The sequence below is a fragment of the Lepus europaeus genome, chromosome X (assembly GCF_033115175.1).
Source record: "Lepus europaeus isolate LE1 chromosome X, mLepTim1.pri, whole genome shotgun sequence".
Lineage (NCBI taxonomy): Eukaryota > Metazoa > Chordata > Mammalia > Lagomorpha > Leporidae > Lepus > Lepus europaeus.
In genome coordinates this window covers 105,383,683-105,402,287 of record NC_084850.1, presented here as the reverse complement: position 1 = coordinate 105,402,287, position 18,605 = coordinate 105,383,683, and the positions used below count along the sequence as shown (strand labels likewise).

The 18,605-nt window shown below is 41.1% G+C and overlaps 1 protein-coding gene across 1 annotated transcript in view; it reads right to left on the bottom strand.

Moving 5' to 3' along the window:
• Positions 1-18,605, bottom strand: part of MAOB (monoamine oxidase B) — a 111,348-nt gene that overhangs the window by 62,768 nt on the left and 29,975 nt on the right. Inside the window, exons 2-3 of the mRNA XM_062184088.1 lie at positions 6,475-6,569; positions 5,417-5,554 (exon numbers count right to left, since the gene is read on the bottom strand). Coding sequence (XP_062040072.1) covers positions 5,417-5,554; positions 6,475-6,569 — 233 coding nt within the window. The remainder of the gene's footprint in view (positions 1-5,416; positions 5,555-6,474; positions 6,570-18,605) is intronic.

Genomic DNA, 18,605 nt, shown 5'->3' with positions numbered 1-18,605 from the left:
ACCCAACCTTGTCATCGTTTGCTGTATAACTCTGAGCAAGCCCTCGAGTCTTTCCAAGCATCTATTTCTTAACGTGAAGAATGGAAGTGATGATGCCAATTGTTCCTGATCTCAGAATTTTTTCCAAACTTCTTCAAAGTAAAACCACAAATGAGTAAAAAAACAAACAGTAAAAGAACCATACAGATAGATGGGTGCATGAAAACTCACAATATAAGAACTGGTGTAAGTCAAAGTACTGTATAGCATGATTCCTTAAGAAGTTTTAGTTTTTGTCTTTTCCTTTTTAATTGTGAGATATTCCTTAAAAGGAAACAATTTTTTGCAAGTCACTTCCAAGGCATACAGCTGTCTTCTAAAGTGTATCAGTAGAAATCAGCATTACTATTTGTAAAACAGACCAAAAATCTCAGCAGATGCTCAACAATAACCAAGTACTAATGGCTGCATCACTGACTACAGAAGTGAAAAGGGGGCCAGGTTAAGCTTCCACCTATAATGCTGGCATCCAATATGGGCGCTGGTTCATGTCCCCACTGCTCCACTTCTGATTCCGCTCCCTGTTCCCTGCTAATGTGCTTGGGAAAACAGCAGAAGATGCTCCAAGTGCTTGGGCCCCTGCACCATTTGGGAGATAAGGATGGCGTTGCTGGCTCCTCCCTGCAGCCTGGCCCAGCCCCAGCCATTGTGGCTGTTTGGGGAGTGGCCAGTAGATGGAAGACTCTCTCTCTCTCTCTCCCTCCCTCCTTCCCTCCCTCCCTTCTTCTCTGTAACTCTTTCAAATAAATAAATCTTTTTTAAAATAAGTAAAAGAAAACCCCTTCTAAATTATATAGATTTGAGTTGAAGCACTTTTCTTACTGATAATCAAATCAATATAGTTTGGCATCATATTTTTTATTCACAAAGTCATCATTGGAACACCATGTTTTAACAACATAAAACATATGCGGGCTGACGCTGTGGCTCACTTGGCTAATCCTCCACCTGCTGTGCCAGCATCCCATATGGGTGCCAGGTTCTAGTCCCGGTTGCTCATCTTCCAGTCCAGCTCTCTGCTGTGGCCCGGGAGGGCAGTGGAGGATGGCCCAAGTGCTTGGGCCCCTGCACCTGCGTGGGAGACCAGGAAGAAGCTCCTGGCTCCTGGCTTCGGATCGGTGCAGCACCAGCCGTAGCGGCCATTTGGGGAGTGAACCAACGGAAGGAAGACCTTTCTCTCTGTCTCTCTCTCACTGTCTATAACTCCACCTGTCAAATAAATTTAAAAAAAAATACATGCACACTAGCACTAAAAGTGAATGCCACTCAATAGATATAAATATTTCTGATAGAAACAGTATTCATCGAAGCACACCATGGGTTCATGGATACCTACTATGGAGCCAGCATGAACAAACTTCACCTTTCAGCAGACCATACATATATCTTCTACAATGACAGGAAACTGGTGATACCGGAAGTTCTCCTCTCTCAAGGAAAGATGGCATTTCATTGGATAACTAGCCCACCATGAGCCATGTATCATTCCCCTTTTCCAGGTAGCTGAATTTAATCAATTTCAGTATCAACCAACAAACTCAAGTTCCTTAGCCTAATGTTGATAAGGCTGCATTTAAAATGATCATCCATTAACAGACATGTAATAAATTTACAAAGCAAATCCCTTCAACAGAGGCTGATTCAAACAGCAAGGATCTCACAAAATGGCTTGATCCTCTCAGGATTCAGGTTAAGAAATAGTGTAGGTCTGCTGAAGAAACAAGGCATGAATAAACAAGGGTATATTCCAAAACAGTTTGTGGAAAATAGAATTCAGAGAAGTTAATTTTAATGCAAAAAATTCTGAAATCCATGCATAATTTTTCCAGAATTACTCTGCATGAATTTTTAGAAGATTCCCTTGTACTATATATTTACATGTGCTATCATTTGCATTGGGGACAGTAATTATTAAAACTGGCAATAGAGAGCAGTGTCAAAATGTCCAAAGGCCTATCTTCCATGCAGAGGAGACAATTTCTGAACTACATTCTCTAGCCTGCAGTAGGAGATAGAATGTCAGAGCTCTTGTTAATAATCCCAGAAATGCACATAGCCATCCAAGATGCTTTTTATACGTTAAAAATGAGAAAAATGACATGTGGCCAATACAAGAAGGTGGTGATAGTAGAGAACCAGTATTTAGTTTAAGAAATATGTCTTAGCTTTTTTTTTTTTTTTTTTTTTTTTACAGGCAGAGTGGACAGTGAGAGAGAGACAGAGAGAAAGGTCTTCCTTCGGTTGGTTCACCCTCCAATGGCCGCCGCGGCTGGCGCGCTGCGGCCGGCACACCGCGCTGATCCGATGGCAGGAGCCAGGTGCTTCTCCTGGTCTCCCATGGGGTGCAGGGCCCAAGCACTTGGGCCATCCTCCACTGCACTCCCTGGCCACAGCAGAGAGCTGGCCTGGAAGAGGGGCAACCGGGACAGGATCAGTGCCCCAACCGGGACTAGAACCCGGTGTGCTGGCACCGCAAGGCGGAGGATTAGCCTAGTGAGCCGCGGTGCCGGCTATGTCTTAGCTTTATGATTATTTATTATCATGCAGTTTCTCACCAGATATGACCATAAGGAGGTCAAAGTGGGTCTTTTGCCAAGATTCCAAAATCTTTTGCTTGATTGCATCATTAGTATTTCAATGTGTCTCATTACTGAGAATTAGAGACTAAGGCAGCATATACACATATGCATATGCATATATTTTTAAATGCACTGATATTTCCCACTTCCTCCAGCAGAGGTCAGAAAATAGCAACACAGGAATGTGAAAATCTACAAACCAAGACAGTATTATAGAGTGATTTTCCCAAGACAGGATTACAAAAGGTTTTTAAAATTGTTTTCTTTATTACTATTTTCTAATTACGTTATTACAATAAATATGCTTTACTTCTATAATATTTAAAAAGTGATAACATCTATTTTAAGCTTCATAAAGAACTCTGTTGGCATATGTTACTTGCAGTTTCTTAGCTGCACATAGATTATGGGAAATCATCAAAGAAAGTAGCATATTTGGTCATCACTATTAAAAATCATTTAACACCATTCTCATTATTGATTCCTGTGAGAAATTCCTCTCAAGCAAGGGACTTAATGTCAATCAGAAGATTATCAGGAGAAAAAATCCAAAGCATTCTGGATATAGCTCTGAACTAAGATGAATTCCTGCATACACAAAGACAGAAAAGCAAATATAATCTCTGGTCATCGCCCCTGTCTGGAAAAGTCTGAGAGAGCCTAGTGTTGGAAGTCTATCTCTGCAAGTCTTAGTGGCGGGACAAGGAAGACATAAGAAATCAGTCAACGTGACCTACATTTAAAAAAGCAAAGAACTCAACAAAGGATATTTACTAAGAACTGCTGATTGATTGTCATCAAATCTCACCATTACCATGCAAAAGTCTCATGTATAATTCATGTATCTCTTTTTCTACTAGACACATATGGAAAGCAAAGTGAAAAGGCTCATAAAACAAAGCTTTAAGGTCAACCGAAACATTTATTTATAAAGTAAGGAAACATTTTACCTACATTATGGCAAATTAAGTAGATGCTTGGATCCTGTTCTAGCAAATGATTCATAATGTGTGTGGTCTGCTGTTTGTCCTCGAAATTATCACTCACAAATAATATAAGGATGTCAGAATTGTTGCAGAAATCAAAACTGACTGTTGCTAGTTTCTTCTGCCTTCTAAGGGAGCAATTTCTACCAGGAAGGAATACAAGAGAACTTTAAAAAGTTCATGCCAAAGATAGAATTAAAAGATAAGCTGCTTTGGGGGCAAAAACTTTTGAAATCCATGCATAGTATTTTACAATACACATGTTCCATGGGCATCTTGATGGCCTCTCACATGTCTTCCTACTGCTTACTTTCAAGTGAGTAAGACTGAAATTCAAAACCTCTGCCAGGGACTCTGGAGTGGGCCCTGGATTCCCTTTGTTTGAGAGTATCAGTGTGTTGGGGACCAAGATGAAGATTCTGGGAAAACAGGAGCAGGGATATGTGAAGAGAAACTGAGGACAAGCAACATGGTGGGAGACTGAACTCTACAGGGAAATGTGACCAGTGGGAGACTCTCAAGGTCTAAGGAGTTATTAGAATGATATACAATATTCATTTCTAAGCTGTTTGTGTTTCTGCAGTTTCAAAGCCACCCCTCACCCCCTGCCACTTCTCAAAACTCTAGTCACGTCTGGGGCACACAGATACTTAGGGCGGTCTGAGAAAAAACCAAGACAAAGAGGTGAGTTTGAGCTCCGGTTGGCATAGAGCAAAGGTGGAGAAGGTAACAGGTTATGAGACGTGAATGACCCTAAGTGTCGTGGAAGCAGGAAATAAATCACAAATGATCACAAGAATGAGAGACCCAATAACTTCACAGAAATGTTGGGGAGATCAATGGAGTTTCCCCCACAAAAGCTAAGATTTGGAACTTGAGCCACTTTGTGTCAAAGTCCAAAGAAGAGCAGCCTTAGCTGATACGTAGCACACAATGGCAAAATTTCTGAATATTCCATTATATATATTAAAAAATAGACTTTGTAAGGCCAGCGCTGTGGCACAATGAGCTGAGCTGCCACCTGCAATGCTGGCATCCTGTACTGGAACTCTGGTTCAAGTCCTGGCTGCTCTGATTCTGATCCAGACCTTTGCCGATGTGCCTTGGAAAGCAGCAGAAGATGGCCCAAGTATCTGGGACCCTGCCACCCACACATGAGACCTGGGTGGAGCTCCAGGCTCTAGACTCCTGGCTTCAGCTTGGACAAGCTCCAGATGTTGTGGTCATTTGGGGAGTGAACCAGCAGAGAGAGGATCTCATTCTCTTTCTTTTCTCCCCCCACTCCTCTGTTGCCTCTGTCACTTTCCACTTTAAATAAATAAATGAATAAATAGTGTTTATAATGTGAAGTCTAAGCAGGTTTTTGTATAAAGAGGTCTTCAGAAAACTCAAAAAGTGTGTATGATGAAAAAACTATGCATGGATTTAAAAAAATCTTTGCATCAGAAGACACATTTCAATTCCATTTCTCTACAAACTTTTTGAAGTACCCTCGTAGAACTTGAAAGAGTCCCAGGTATTTAGAGATATTTAATAAATTAATCACAGAAGTTTTTCCTCTACTGTATTAAACATTTTGTTAAATGGAATACCATTTCATCAATAATCTTTCGAAATTGGGTTAGAATTCCCACCTAATCGCCCTTTGTTAATACTGAATAAATTCTCAAAGTGACTGACAGACATTTGTCAAATACATATGCATCATCCAGTAATGATACAGAAGACTGTCCAAGAGAACAATCTGGAACTGATATAGGAAAATACCCATAGAGAAGCTTTCAAATCATTCAAAGACTGGCCGAGGTTTACCTTTACATGGTGGATCAGACGCTCAACTTCATTCACTTTGTAGGTCTCCAATCCTAGTTCCTTGGCTAATCTTAAAATACGATTCTGGGTTGGCCCAACATAGGATCCTCCAAGGTCCACATATTTAACTTTTTGGTTCTGTTTTCCCATGGGAAAAATAAAAGAAAAATATTTGTGAAAATATTTCTAAAAATAAAAAGTCCTGAAATAAACCAATTGGTATTTTACTGGTTATAGATACATCTTGAGGTATATCCATGGAAAACTAGATTCTGTTCTCAACTCTAGTTCATTCACTTGACTTAATACAAGGATAGAAGTTAAACGCACAGAAGTAGACAGTAGAGTGATGCTTGACATAGACTAGTGGTGGGGAGCAGGGGAATGGAGAATTACTGGTCAAAGAGTACAAAGTGTCACCTAGACAGCTGGAATAAGTTTTGCACAAGTGATTATACTCAATAATAATGTTATTTTAAAATAATCAAGGAGTAAATTTCAAATGTATCACCATAAAAATAATCAAGGAAATGAGGTGAGGGGTATGTTAATTAGCTTGTTTTAATCACACTACATTGTATACATATATCAAAGCATCACGTTGTACTCTAAAAATGTAATAGTTATGACTTGTCATTTAAAAATAATATAGATTAATATTGATAAAATAACATAAAAATATAGATGAGACAAAAACTCTAACAAACATTTAGCTTGTGTGGTTGAAATGATAGTGTTGATGTTAGAGAAGCCTCAAAGTTAAGGATGGGAAGTATAAAAATTGTGATATTTTCTCCCACTTCACGCACATACACACACACATGCACACACACACACACACTCCTTCCAATTTCCTTCCTCCCCCATACTAGTTTTATGATGTCAAATATCCTGAAGTGAGCAGATGAAAAAGGACAGAGGAGTTGGAAGGAAGGCAAATGGAGAGAAAAGTGGAGAACACTTCAGGGTCCTTTTCACCCTCTCAGAAAGAATCAAGTGAAATTGAAGACTTTCGGGCCTCACGCTCATTTTTCCCCACTCCATCTTTAATGTCTTACCCTAATGGTGTAAGTCCGGCCACCCACACGGTCTCGGGCTTCCAGAACAACCACATTCAGGCCAGAATCATGCAGAAGTTTGGCTGCTGCCATACCTGGGACAAAGTACAATAAGGTATCAGGATCAAGCACTTTACAGGGATTTAGGTCAAGCTCCTCACACCAAGACTGATGAGAAAAGTCCATGTTGGCTCACACACACAGCCTAGGGTTGTGTTCACCTTACAGATGGATAGAGTTTCTCATTCAGAAGCCGAGTCTCAGACAGCAACTACTATTTCTAGAAAGAACAAAGGGGATTTCATTTTTGGTAAGTGTGTCCAATCTTAAAAACTTTCTTGGTGATTATATCAAAATGGTGTAGAGGGTAAAGCCACTGCCTGCAGTGCCAGCATCCCATATGGGTGCCAGTTCGAGTCCCAGCTGCTCCACTTCTAATCCAGCATGGCCTGGGAAAGCAGCTGGAAGATGGACCAAGTCCTTGGGCCCCAGCAGCCATGTGCGAGACCTGGAAGAAACTCCTGATAGCTCCAGCCATTGCAGCCATTTGGGGAATGAACCAGGAGATGGAAGACCTCTCTCTGTGTCTCTCGCTCTCTCTCTGTAAGTCTGCCTCTCAAATAAATAAATAAATCTTTCCAAAAAAATTACTTAGCAATTTAACAATGAAAAACAGTTTGATGATTTTTAGACTCCCACTAGAACAAAAACAAAGATTCCTATAAAAATTGCTAATATTTATATAATGATGCTCACCACATGTGGGCTGTTGTGTGTTTAAATATATTAATTCAGTGAATTCTTATAACAACTGAATGAGATAAGTTACCATTGCTAGCCCCATTTTATGGTTGGGGAAACTGAAGCACAAAGAGGTTTCCAAGGTCACAAAAGGAGTAGATGGCAAAGCCGATTCTGCTTCTGTGTCTGTATTCAAATCCACGACAGAGCACTGCCTTGGGAGGGGCCCACCCTCTCCACTGTCTGCACCTTCTGATTGATTTCTGCCACAGGAGAAAATTACATTTCAAAAGATCTTTTGTCACTTTACTTGGATCAACATGTTTTGAAGACACATTTGTATCCTGTGGTTTGATAAGAATCCATAGAACATAAAATATGAGCCCACGTGAAAAACCATAATGAAAAGCCAAAGCTTCAGTCACCATCTGTCAGCGATCTTAAAAGAAGAAACTCATTTTTCAGAGAGGCTGATTTGACATTTCATTATTTGAGTTCATCTATCTTCCCACTCTGTCCCCAGGGTCAGGGCCAAGGCTTCTGAATGTAGGAGGGAACAGTCCCAAAGTCCACAGTCCCAGAGCAATGCACACACAAGCATTGCACAACCCTGATTCAGGAATACAAGGCTTGGATTTTTAACTCCAGTTTTCTAATCTTACCTCCATAAAGCAGAAAAAAAACCCACTTTTATTTAAATTCCAAATTGCAGAAAATTCAATGACATTTATCAAGCATCAGTTCAACAAATGAAATAATAGCATGCAGCCATAGTAACAGCTATTATCAGTGGGTTCAGATAAACCACCTGAGCATGTGGGGGCTTAAAGAAATGGATTCCAAAGGAAATACAACATTGCTCGTACACACTAGCATTTTATATTCCACAAAAGGTACTGTCTTCTAGTAAGTGCAGTTACACAAAAATATCTGATGCTAAACATAAACAGTTACTAAAACAAACCAAGGGCTTATCAGTGAATGAATAGAGGTCTCTATGTTTGTGTGCCTTAATAATTATAAATAGAAAATTACAAATATCTTTAAAGAAGACATCATGAAAGTACATTGCTGGAAATATCTCTCAATTTATCTCACTGATGTTCATGGGGGCAACTTGAAATACTTGTTGGGAATCAACTGACAAAAATCAATTTGAAAAAATAAATGAACAAAATACCAGTGGCTTCGGAGAGTCACTGCAATTTAGGAGGAGGGAATTTGGGGGCATCTAAGAAACTAAGGAGTTGGAGTCTGGTCAGTAGTTGATTAAGATTGTCAGAAAGAGGTAGCGCTCCAGGGAGTCCTCAGTGATCACTGATAAAAGGACCAATGGTTGACTGCTCAAAGAATAAACTCTACAGTTCCCCCTTCCAAGAGGGTGACTTCCCAAGTGTTCCTTCCTATGTTGGTTGTTTGGAACATTTTTTATTTGAAAGACAGTTACAGAGAGAGGTAGAGACAGAGAGAGAGGTCTTCCATCAGCTGGTTCACTCCCCAGATGGCCGCAACAGCAGGAGCTGCGCCGATCTGAAGCCAGCAGCCAGGATCTTCTTCCCGGTCTCCCACGTGGGTGCAGGGGCCCAAGGACTTGGGCCATCTTCCACTGTTTTCCCAGGCCATAGCAGAGAGCTGGATCAGAAGAGGAGCAACTGGGATTAGAACTGGCACCCACAGGGGATGCCGGCGCTTCAAGCCAGGGCTTTAACCCACTGCCCTACAGTGCCGGCCGCTGGAACATTTTTTAATTTAAACTTTTATTTATTTATTTATTTGATTTGATAGGCGGGGGGAGGGGGGTTTGAGAGCTCTCCCATCTGCTGATTCACTCCCCAAATGCCTGCAACAGTCAGGTAGAACCAGGCCAAGCCAAAGCAGGGAGCCAGGAGCCAGGAACTCAACTCAGGTCTCCCACATAAGTGGCAGGGGCCCAACATCTCAGTGTACACATGAGCAGAAAGCTAGAATTAGAAGAGAAGCTGGGACTTGAACCTAGGCACTGCAATATGGGATGCAGCTGTTCCAAACAATGTCTTAGCCACGATGCCAAACACCCACCCCTATATGGAAATTTTAACATATCTGTAATGGAAACAGAAAGATGAGAGATGGTACATTCTCTGGGAAGTCTGGAAACTTTCAAGCACAATAAATACTATTGCAAAAAAAAAAAAATAAAGTAGCAGAAATATACTCACCCTAAAAACACTAGACAATGTAACTGACACAGTTTAAACATTTACACAATAGTTCCCTAACATAATGCCTAATGGCTTTTTAAAAATGAAAATATCCACAATCCTAACAGCCACCATCATAAAGCATGGAGCACTGTGTGAAACATTTCACAAAGTTTAGCTGATCCTCATCACAATAATAGGTTAAATGTCCCTGATTGGAAATATCCCAATATCCAAAATTTTTGAGCCCTGACATGATGCCAGAAGTGGAAAATTCTACATCTGATCTCATGTGAGGGGCTGTGGTCAAAACACAGGCACACTAAAAATACTGTGTAAAATTACCTTCAGGTTTTGTGTACGAAGTATATAAATGAAGCATAAATGAATTTTGTGTTTAGACTTGAGTTCCATTCCCAAGATATCTCATTATGTATATGCAAATATTCCAAAATTTGAAAAAAGTCCGGAATGTAAAATATCTCTCGTTCCAAGCATTTCAGACATGGGATTCTCAACCTGCATTATTCTCCTCATTTGAAAAAGAAAAAAAATGGTGGCTTAGAGACATTCGGAGACTTGCCGTAGGTTACACAATTAGGAAGTGGCAAGATCGGAGATCAACCCCAATACTGAACTCTTAGCCACCATCCTGGGACAAAAAAGGAAAAATTCTAGGTAAGTTTCTCCATACACTGATGAAGGCTGCTTTGTATTTAAATATAAGAATCCTGAAATACCAGCTTCCCCCTAAATAGATACTGTATGTAACTTTTGCAAATAATTTAGGAGCAAGCTGATAGTCACTCTGTCCTTTTGTAAAGCTAATGAAACTTGAATTTAACATGTAAGATCACTGAATATTTCACAAACAAATGATCATTTGGCACTTTCAAAAGCAGTCCCCATGTGCCCCAGACAAGCCCTGGGATGAATAATCATAGCACACACCAATAATGCCTAAGGCCATGCAATTATAAAAATACTGCAATGTTCTGCCCAAGAAATTTACTTGGAAAAGATTTCATCAAAGGAATGACTATCTCAATTAGGATTAGACATCAAATTATTTGCAAAGCCTAGAAATCAGGGGCATGTGGCATTATGAGCATTCTGAGTTTCCAGTTTAGTGCCATGGAAAATTGCCCAAGTTAGCTGCTGGGAAGTACACAGTGCAGGGATTAAGGAAGGGACCTCTTCAAAGTATCTTAAGAGCAGTGGAGGAGTTCAGATATGGAGGGAAGGGTAAGATCAAAACCACCATCTGCCTTGTTCTTTGCTTTGTCAATCTGTTCCATGCCCTTCATATCAAAATTTGACATTTAACAAAACTTCGTAAGTGTTTTAAAATGCAAAGTAATTGTCTTGAAAACATTATGAAACAGTACTTCAAAACAGCATAAGGACTATTTCCCACTTGAAAGATACACCCCCCCCCAAAAAAAAAAAGGAGAGCGAGAGAATCATGTTAACCAACTTGACAATGAAATTCACTGTACCTCAAAAGATCTTTAACCTTGTAACCCTGGTAAATGATATAGGCGTTCCCTCAGGACTGATGAAAAGTCAAGAATATGCAAATAGCCCTCATCACCCCTGTCACTTCTGACAAAGCAAGAGTTCCATGAGGAAATTCTAGAAACAACCAAGTGAACTTTTGATCAAAGTACTGGAATTCTTTGATGTCTCTAAAGAGAATGCTTTTTTGGTTATGTAACACAAACACACACACAAAAGGTCTGGGGGTAAGAAGACAAATATCCTCAATTTGAAATCAAATTCATTAAAGCGATATCTCTAAGTAGAATCCAGATGTTAATTTTGCTAAACTTTCCAACAGAGTAGTGAGGAGACCCAGAGCAGGTAAAGCCATGACTGAAAACAGCTGACATTTGGAGCACCAAACGGGGACCAGCGTCTCTTCTAAGTGTTTTACCCAAAAGAACGTATTTATCCTCCCAAGAGGGGCAGCTATAGAAAGTGAAGAAGCATGGAGAAGCCAAGTATTGTGCCTAAGGTCACACAGCTAGCAAGAGGCAGGGTCAGTACAATGGGCCATAGACGGAAAATATGAGGGGAAAATACTACATCTGCAGTAAATATGCACAGGCATTTTATTCTTGTCTCTACTCCCTAAACAATAAAATCTAATGACTATTTACATAGCATTTGCAGTGTATTGGTATTGTAAGACATCTAGGGTTGATGTAAAGTACACAAGAGGATGCGAATAGGTTAAATGCAAATACTATAGCATTTTATGTAAGAGACTTGAGTATCTACAGATCTGAGGATTTGCAGGGGTTCTGGAACCAATCCTCCCCACCCTCCACCCCTGCCCTGCAGATACTGAGGGATGACTGTATTCAAGTCCAGGAAATCTAACTCCAGATAACAAGCATGCCAGCAGCCTTCATCTCACTTACCAGGGAAACACTCAAGCTTCCCTTTAACGTCACAGACCATATATACAAGCATCCAGGCTGCGGCTAGCACGCACTAGCACATGTTGTGCCTTTGTGTGAATTACAAGAAGGCACACGTTCCCAAATTTCCAAGAGGAGCCTTTCCTTCGGGTGAATGCAGCCCACAGGGGTGCAAAGGGCTTGATTGGCAGAGTGGGGCTGGACTGCGTCCTGCTTTCACTGCATCTGCTCCACACCTTGCACAAGGCATCATCTGAGTAGCTGATGCGGTGGCCTTGAAACTCAGAAAATTTATTTCCTGAAAGCTAAAAATTTAATTGGCTACTCTTTGTCTCCTCAATGCCAGCACACAGTTGGCCTGTAAATGTCAGATGAATGGATTTATTTAATACCCTTCAACAGAAATAACATTTAATTACTTAGTCAATAAACAAATAAATAGCTAGGGTGGTGTCTATATAACTTCTGTATTTTTAATATTTGATGTACTTCAAAAAGTTTGTGAAAAATGGAATTCAAAGATAGGCTTATTTTCGGTGCAAAAAAATTTGAAACTCATGCATAGTTTTTCTCATAATGCACATTTTCTATGAATTATTTGAAGATCCCTCACAGTATAAGAAGCTAAAATATTTAGCTATGCTGAAATTGATTTCTTCTGGTCACACTGGATATGGTAATGGACACCCCCGACTTTTTCAAAGGGAAAGAAAGACAGCCAACCCATAATAATAGCCACCTCATATTTGTGCAGCACTGCACAGTTTCCAACTCTCACACACATTCCATGCATAACAACAACCCTGTGAGGTTGGCATCATCACTTCCATTCTTCACATTAAGAAATAGATGCTTGGAGAGACTCGAGGGCTTGCTCAGAGTTATATAGCAAACGATGACAGGGTTGGGTCTGAAACAGCTCTGTTTCTATGTCCTGTGGGTTTTTTATTGGCAACATTATCTCCTCCAACATCCAAAGGCCCATGCTGTTAAAACAGAGATTTAAAGTGAGAAAATTTTTCTTTAACTTTCTTGGAAAGAATATTTTGTGAAAAATCACGCAAGCCTGCCAGTGTCCAAAGTCCTGAGACCCCATCATTTAGGGAAAGATCTGAAGGCATTTGGGGCAACATGGTACTCCCTAGGGAAGCTCCACTGAATTGCACATTCAGGACTTGCTTTGGCCAAACAGTTCTTCCTCCTCAAGTGTGGCCTCATTCTTCTTCCCTGAGAAAGCATCAATCACAATTTTCAGGAAAATCGAAGCAACACATGACAAGAACCAAATCTCCCAATAATGCACTATCAGTGTGATGGTTGTGAAGCCAAGTTCAGAATTACATCGTTCACATCTTGCTCCCCAAAACGAAAAAGATAGACTCCAAGCCTCCTTGGAAGCATGGTAACCTTTGTTCTATTTTCTCTAAGACAATCAAAATCTATAACACAAAAACAAATGGCAATCGCTTGTAAAATAAAGGAGACCTTTACTGAAGCCTCAGGCCATGGGATGATTTACGCTCTTGAAAAGGATGCAAAACATCAAGCTTTCATAAGTTGCCATAGAAACCTTTCTCCAGATGCAGCTGCTTCAAGATACTAGAATGAGATTGCCTTCCAAGGTCTTTCAGAGTATGTCTAAGACCATAAAAATTGTTTCTTCATCATGCTTTATATGCAAATGATCACATTTTTCTAAAATGTCACCGATCATAATGAGTCTTGCTTCATATCCAAGCTTTTGTCTTTACCCTTTGTTGTCTGAAAGGAGTTGCATATCTTTTGTGTGGTAGACAAAATTTGTTTTCGCTTTAACCTCAGCATGGTCTGCTATGAACAAAGGAAGCAAACCCACAAATTACAGTTCTGTCTTTCTCAAGTTTCTATGCTATATTATTCATTTATAAAACTCTTCTCTAAAATGAAAGTTCAATTCACTTGCCTTAAATCCTTTTTGGAATTAGATGAAATAGGTTTGAATAAATAAACACACTTTTGGTTAAGAAAACTCTTTTGTAATTATGGAGAGACTTCAAAGAGGTCATGAAAAAAAGAGCTAAAAGATAAGTTTATTTTGGTATAAAAGATTCTGAAATGCGTGCATATAATGGGTCTTCAAAAGTTCATGGAAAAATGTGTATTGTGTAAAAACTATGTGTGTGCATTTCAACATCTTTTGCAGCCAAACAAACCTTACTTTTTAATTCTATTTTCCATGAACTTTGTGAAGTCACCTTGAATACAAGATTATGATGCCATAATAGTAACCATGACAGTGATCCTACTGCCACGAAAGTAGCCCTCCTTTAGATTATGGACACAATTTTGAGAATCATAAACTTCTTTCAGGCAGAATACAAAAGCAGACAGCTACCACAAACACCTGTGGCCCATTACCCAGATCCTACTCCCCAAAACAGATGGATGTTGCAAACAGTATGATGAGGATCAAAGGCCTGCCAGAGTACCTTGATTGCTTCTCCATGAAAACATCTCTTCCACCAAAAATGGGATGATGAATTAGGAATTCTCAAAGGAGAAGATAAATGTGAGCATTGCCAAGGAAAAGAAATCTGGGTGTAATGTAATGAGTGCCTGGAAGAAATGAAGTTACAAGGAGTCATTTGGCCAGGTCAAAAACTGGCCCTCCCAAAAACATAAATAAAAAAATAATAATTAAAAAAAACTGGCTGTGGCGCTTGCTCTATCTTCTGGGAGCTTAGTGAGCCAAGGATCCTGGCAGAGGAGCTGTGCTTTGCCTGTCCCAGAAATAGGCCTGTGAAACAATGACCACCCTCATTCATATGTTAAAGTCTAAACCTCCAGGGTGAAGGCAGAGATCACAGTGCTGCATCTACAAGTTGAAGAATTCCAAGGGTGACCAGCCAACTCCCACAGAAGCTAAAGGGAGAACCAAAGAACAGAGTCTCCCTCAGAGCCCTTAGGAGGAACCAACTCTGCTGGCACCTTGATCTTGGACTATTTGTTGCTTGAAGTCAGCCCCTGTGGAGCTTTGGTTACAGCAGCCCTAGCAAACTAATATACTTGAGAGATTGTATATTCTATGGCAAGTTAACTTACCTGGGGATCAAAGTCCTGGTTAGCCAGGCTAGGCTGGTGCTTTTTATGTACTAGTGGTGCTCGGGTATTGTTAAGGGGTGAGGGGCAGAGAGAGAGTTCCTAGCAGAAGCACTATTTCAGGTGAACTGTTGAACCTGGGAAATGGGGTCACAGCTCAAACAGGTGGTAGGTAGATAGGAAGTTGGGTGAGCTTCATAGTGGCAAAGCTTATGGATCTGAGCTCCAGTCTTGGAGACATCAGCAGCATAAAAAATGAGAAGCCTTTCACCATTTCACCATTCACAGCAAATAACAATGAGGACATGTGAATGCGCAATCTAGAACCTATGTGAGGAATTAAACATCCCAAGATGTGCATAAAGTAGCCATTGCTGAGATTATACAAATTCTATGCTTCATATAAATTCTGCAGCATTTTTAGAATGTCTGATGTTTAAGGCTCTTATTAAATTCTACTCTAAAATTAAAGGATTTGTCAAGGACATTTATGTAACTATTAACTCACCAAGAAATATTCTGGCTTCAGAGCTTCATTGCTTTTCTCAGTGCCAAGAAAATGCACCATAACACGCCCAGACCCAAGAAGCCCCATCCTGCCAGCTCAGGCATGTTGGGTCTCTGGGTACTCATACCATATGAATGGAAACAAGTCAAGAGTGCGGACCTGACTGTGAATCAGTCATTTGGAAACATGTATGTAGGAAAATCTGTCATTTAAGGCCTTGACCACTTTCAAACAGAAGCCAAAAGAGATATAGGAATCAGTTTTGGCATTAAAACACTGGCCCTCAATTAATCCCAGGTCAACAGAGTCTACTTTTATTTTGGTTTCTGGCATTCAAACATTGGCCCCAAGTAGGCAGGTCAAGTAGGCAAGTAGGTTCTTCCCTTTTTAAAAATCTAACATGAAAGACTCATGTAAAGACTGTATGGTTCCACACAGTGTGTAGACCTTGATTCATACAGTTGTGCACAGACTCATGCTCAGTGTCTAGCATATTAGTGCATATGTGTGCATGTACTGAAGCTGTGAGCACATACAAGACCAAGAGCATTACTGGGAGGTGGAGGTAAGATTGAGGAAGCAACACACAAGCCGTTACTGCTCCTTTAACTGTCACTGTAAATTGAGTGCCTCCCTTCTTACTAAATGGGAAACAACACGAAACTACTACAAAATGTAACTGTAGGGGCTGGCGCTGTGGCTTACTGGGTAAAACTACCACCTGCAGAGCCAGCATCCCATTTGGGCACTGGTTCGAGTCCTAGTTGCTCCACTTCTGATGCAGCTCTCTGCTGTGGCCTGGGAAAGCAGTGGAAGATGGCCCAAGTCCTTGGGCCCCTGCACCCATGCAGGAGACCAAAAGCTTCTGGCTCCTGGTTTCAGATCAGCCCAGCTCTGGCAGTTGCAGTCACTTGGGGAGTGAATCAGCGGATGGAAGACCTTTCTCTCTCTCTCTGCCTCTGCCTCTTAACTCCACCTTACAAATAAATTAATAAATGTTTTTAAAAAATAAAAATTGTAACTATAGTTACAAAAGAAAAGCAAGGATTCCCAGAAGCCCTAACACTGAGAATTCTCAAGAATTTTATTTTTTAAAATGATTTATTGATTTTATTTGAAAGTCAGAGTTACAGAGATAGACACAGAGAGAATCTTTCATCTGTTAGTTCAATCTCCATATGGCTATAATGGCTGGAGCTGGGCCAGACTGAAGCAAAGGAGCCAGGAGCTTCTTCTGGGTCTCCCATGTGGATACAGGAGCTCAAGCACTTGGGCCATCTTCTGCTGCTTTCCCAGGTGCATTAGCAGGGAGTTGGATTGGAAGCGGAGCAGTCAAAAAAAAAAAAAAAAAGGTCGGTGCCGTGGCTTAACAGGCTAATCCTCCGCCTTGCGGCGCCGGCACACCGGGTTCTAGTCCCAGTTGGGGCGCCGGATTCTATCCCAGTTGCCCCTCTTCCAGGCCAGCTCTCTGCTATGGCCCGGGAAGGCAGTGGAGGATGGCCCAAGTGCTTGGGTCCTGCACCCACATGGGAGACCAGGAGAAGCACCTGGCTCCTGGCTTCAGATCAGCGAGATGCGCCGGCCGCGGCGGCCATTGGAGGGTGAACCAACGGCAAAGGAAGACCTTTCTCTCTGTCTCTCTCTCTCACTATCCACTCTGCCTGTCAAAAAAAAAAAAAAAGAGGAAGCGGAGCAGCCAGGACTTGAACCAGTGCCCATTATGGGATGGCAGCACTGCCAGTGGTAGCTTAACCCACTACGCCACAATGCCAGCCCCAAGAATTTCATTTTATTGGATGAACTGGAACAGACCTTTTATCCAGAATTCTAAACAAAACGCTATGAAGACAAGGCAAAGGTACAGCTTTCTTGACAAATACCATCAAGGCACGTGTCCTGTGGGGAGCGGCAGGAGGGGAGGAGGACACCGGTGTGTTTTCTTAGAAGCTACTTTTGCACACTGATGGCCTCTGTCCCACTGCCTGGAAGCTAACTCTCCCTGCTTTAGTGTCTTCATGCCTAAGCAGCCTAGATCTGACGGGGGGGGGGGGGCCTTCAAAAAGTTCATGCAAATGCATATTATGAAAAAAAAAAATCTATGCATGGTCTTCAAAATCTTTGCCCCAAAATAAACTCATCTTTTAATTCCACTTTCTCCATGAGCTTCTGGAAGCACCCCCATATATCCTCCATCACCAGTGAGAGCCAGCAACCCCAACCAGCATTCAGAAATTTGCTCTTAAGAAATCAAAATAATTAATTAATTAATTTAAAGTAGCAAAAAAAAACACACCCTTACAGAATATTTTAAGAAGGATTTAACTATTTTGATCCTGATAAAAGTCCTTGTGGAAAGTCTAGTGTTTTGAAAAATTTAGCCAAAATGGAAGCAAAGAATTTCCTTCTCCATTTCTGGCTGCTCTGTAAACTATGCTGCCTGGGCTTGTCTCAGAGTTCTAGATATTGATGTTCTAGCAAGATCTCTCCTTCGCTTTTCATTCCAAGTCACAGTTTGAAAACCCAAAAGTCCCAGGGAGTAGGTATAGTGTGAGGCAGACAGGTGCAAAACAATGAAGAGCTGAAGTAGACGTGCCCTGAACAAAAGCACTAAAATCACATTTTGAAAGACTCGAGAGCCAGTCTCATCTTGCAAGAGACTGAGGCTGCAGACTACCTGTTTAGAACCTCTACCCTAAGCTTCCCTATGGGCCTCATTTCATTAGTGGGATGTGGAATGAGCAAAGGATACCATTTTCCTGGGTCCTCACCGATTCATGTCACCTCCGTGCATGGCTCCAAAGATGACGCTTTCTGTTCCAGAGCAGGGCTCATCATTAAACCACTATGGAAATCCCTGGTTTTCAGCATATTTACGATGTAGCATTCATTGACCAAAAAAGTACAAGCATGGAATGATCAAATCCTACCCATTTCCCTAGGTTTTTTTTTTTCTAGCTTATCTGTGCCCAATCATCTGTCCAGGAGCTGAAGCCTAAAACCTGGGCCTCATCCTTGAGTCTTTCTTGGCCCTCATCCCATCTTGCCCTATAAGATCCAGCACAGCTTAACTGCTGCCAATTTCTCTAGCTTCTTCTCTTTCTGCTCCCCATCCTACACTCCAGCAATTCTGATCCACCTATCCTGGTGGTTCTTTCCATATCCCAAGCTTTTGAGTCTCGGCCTTTGTTCTGCTGAGAT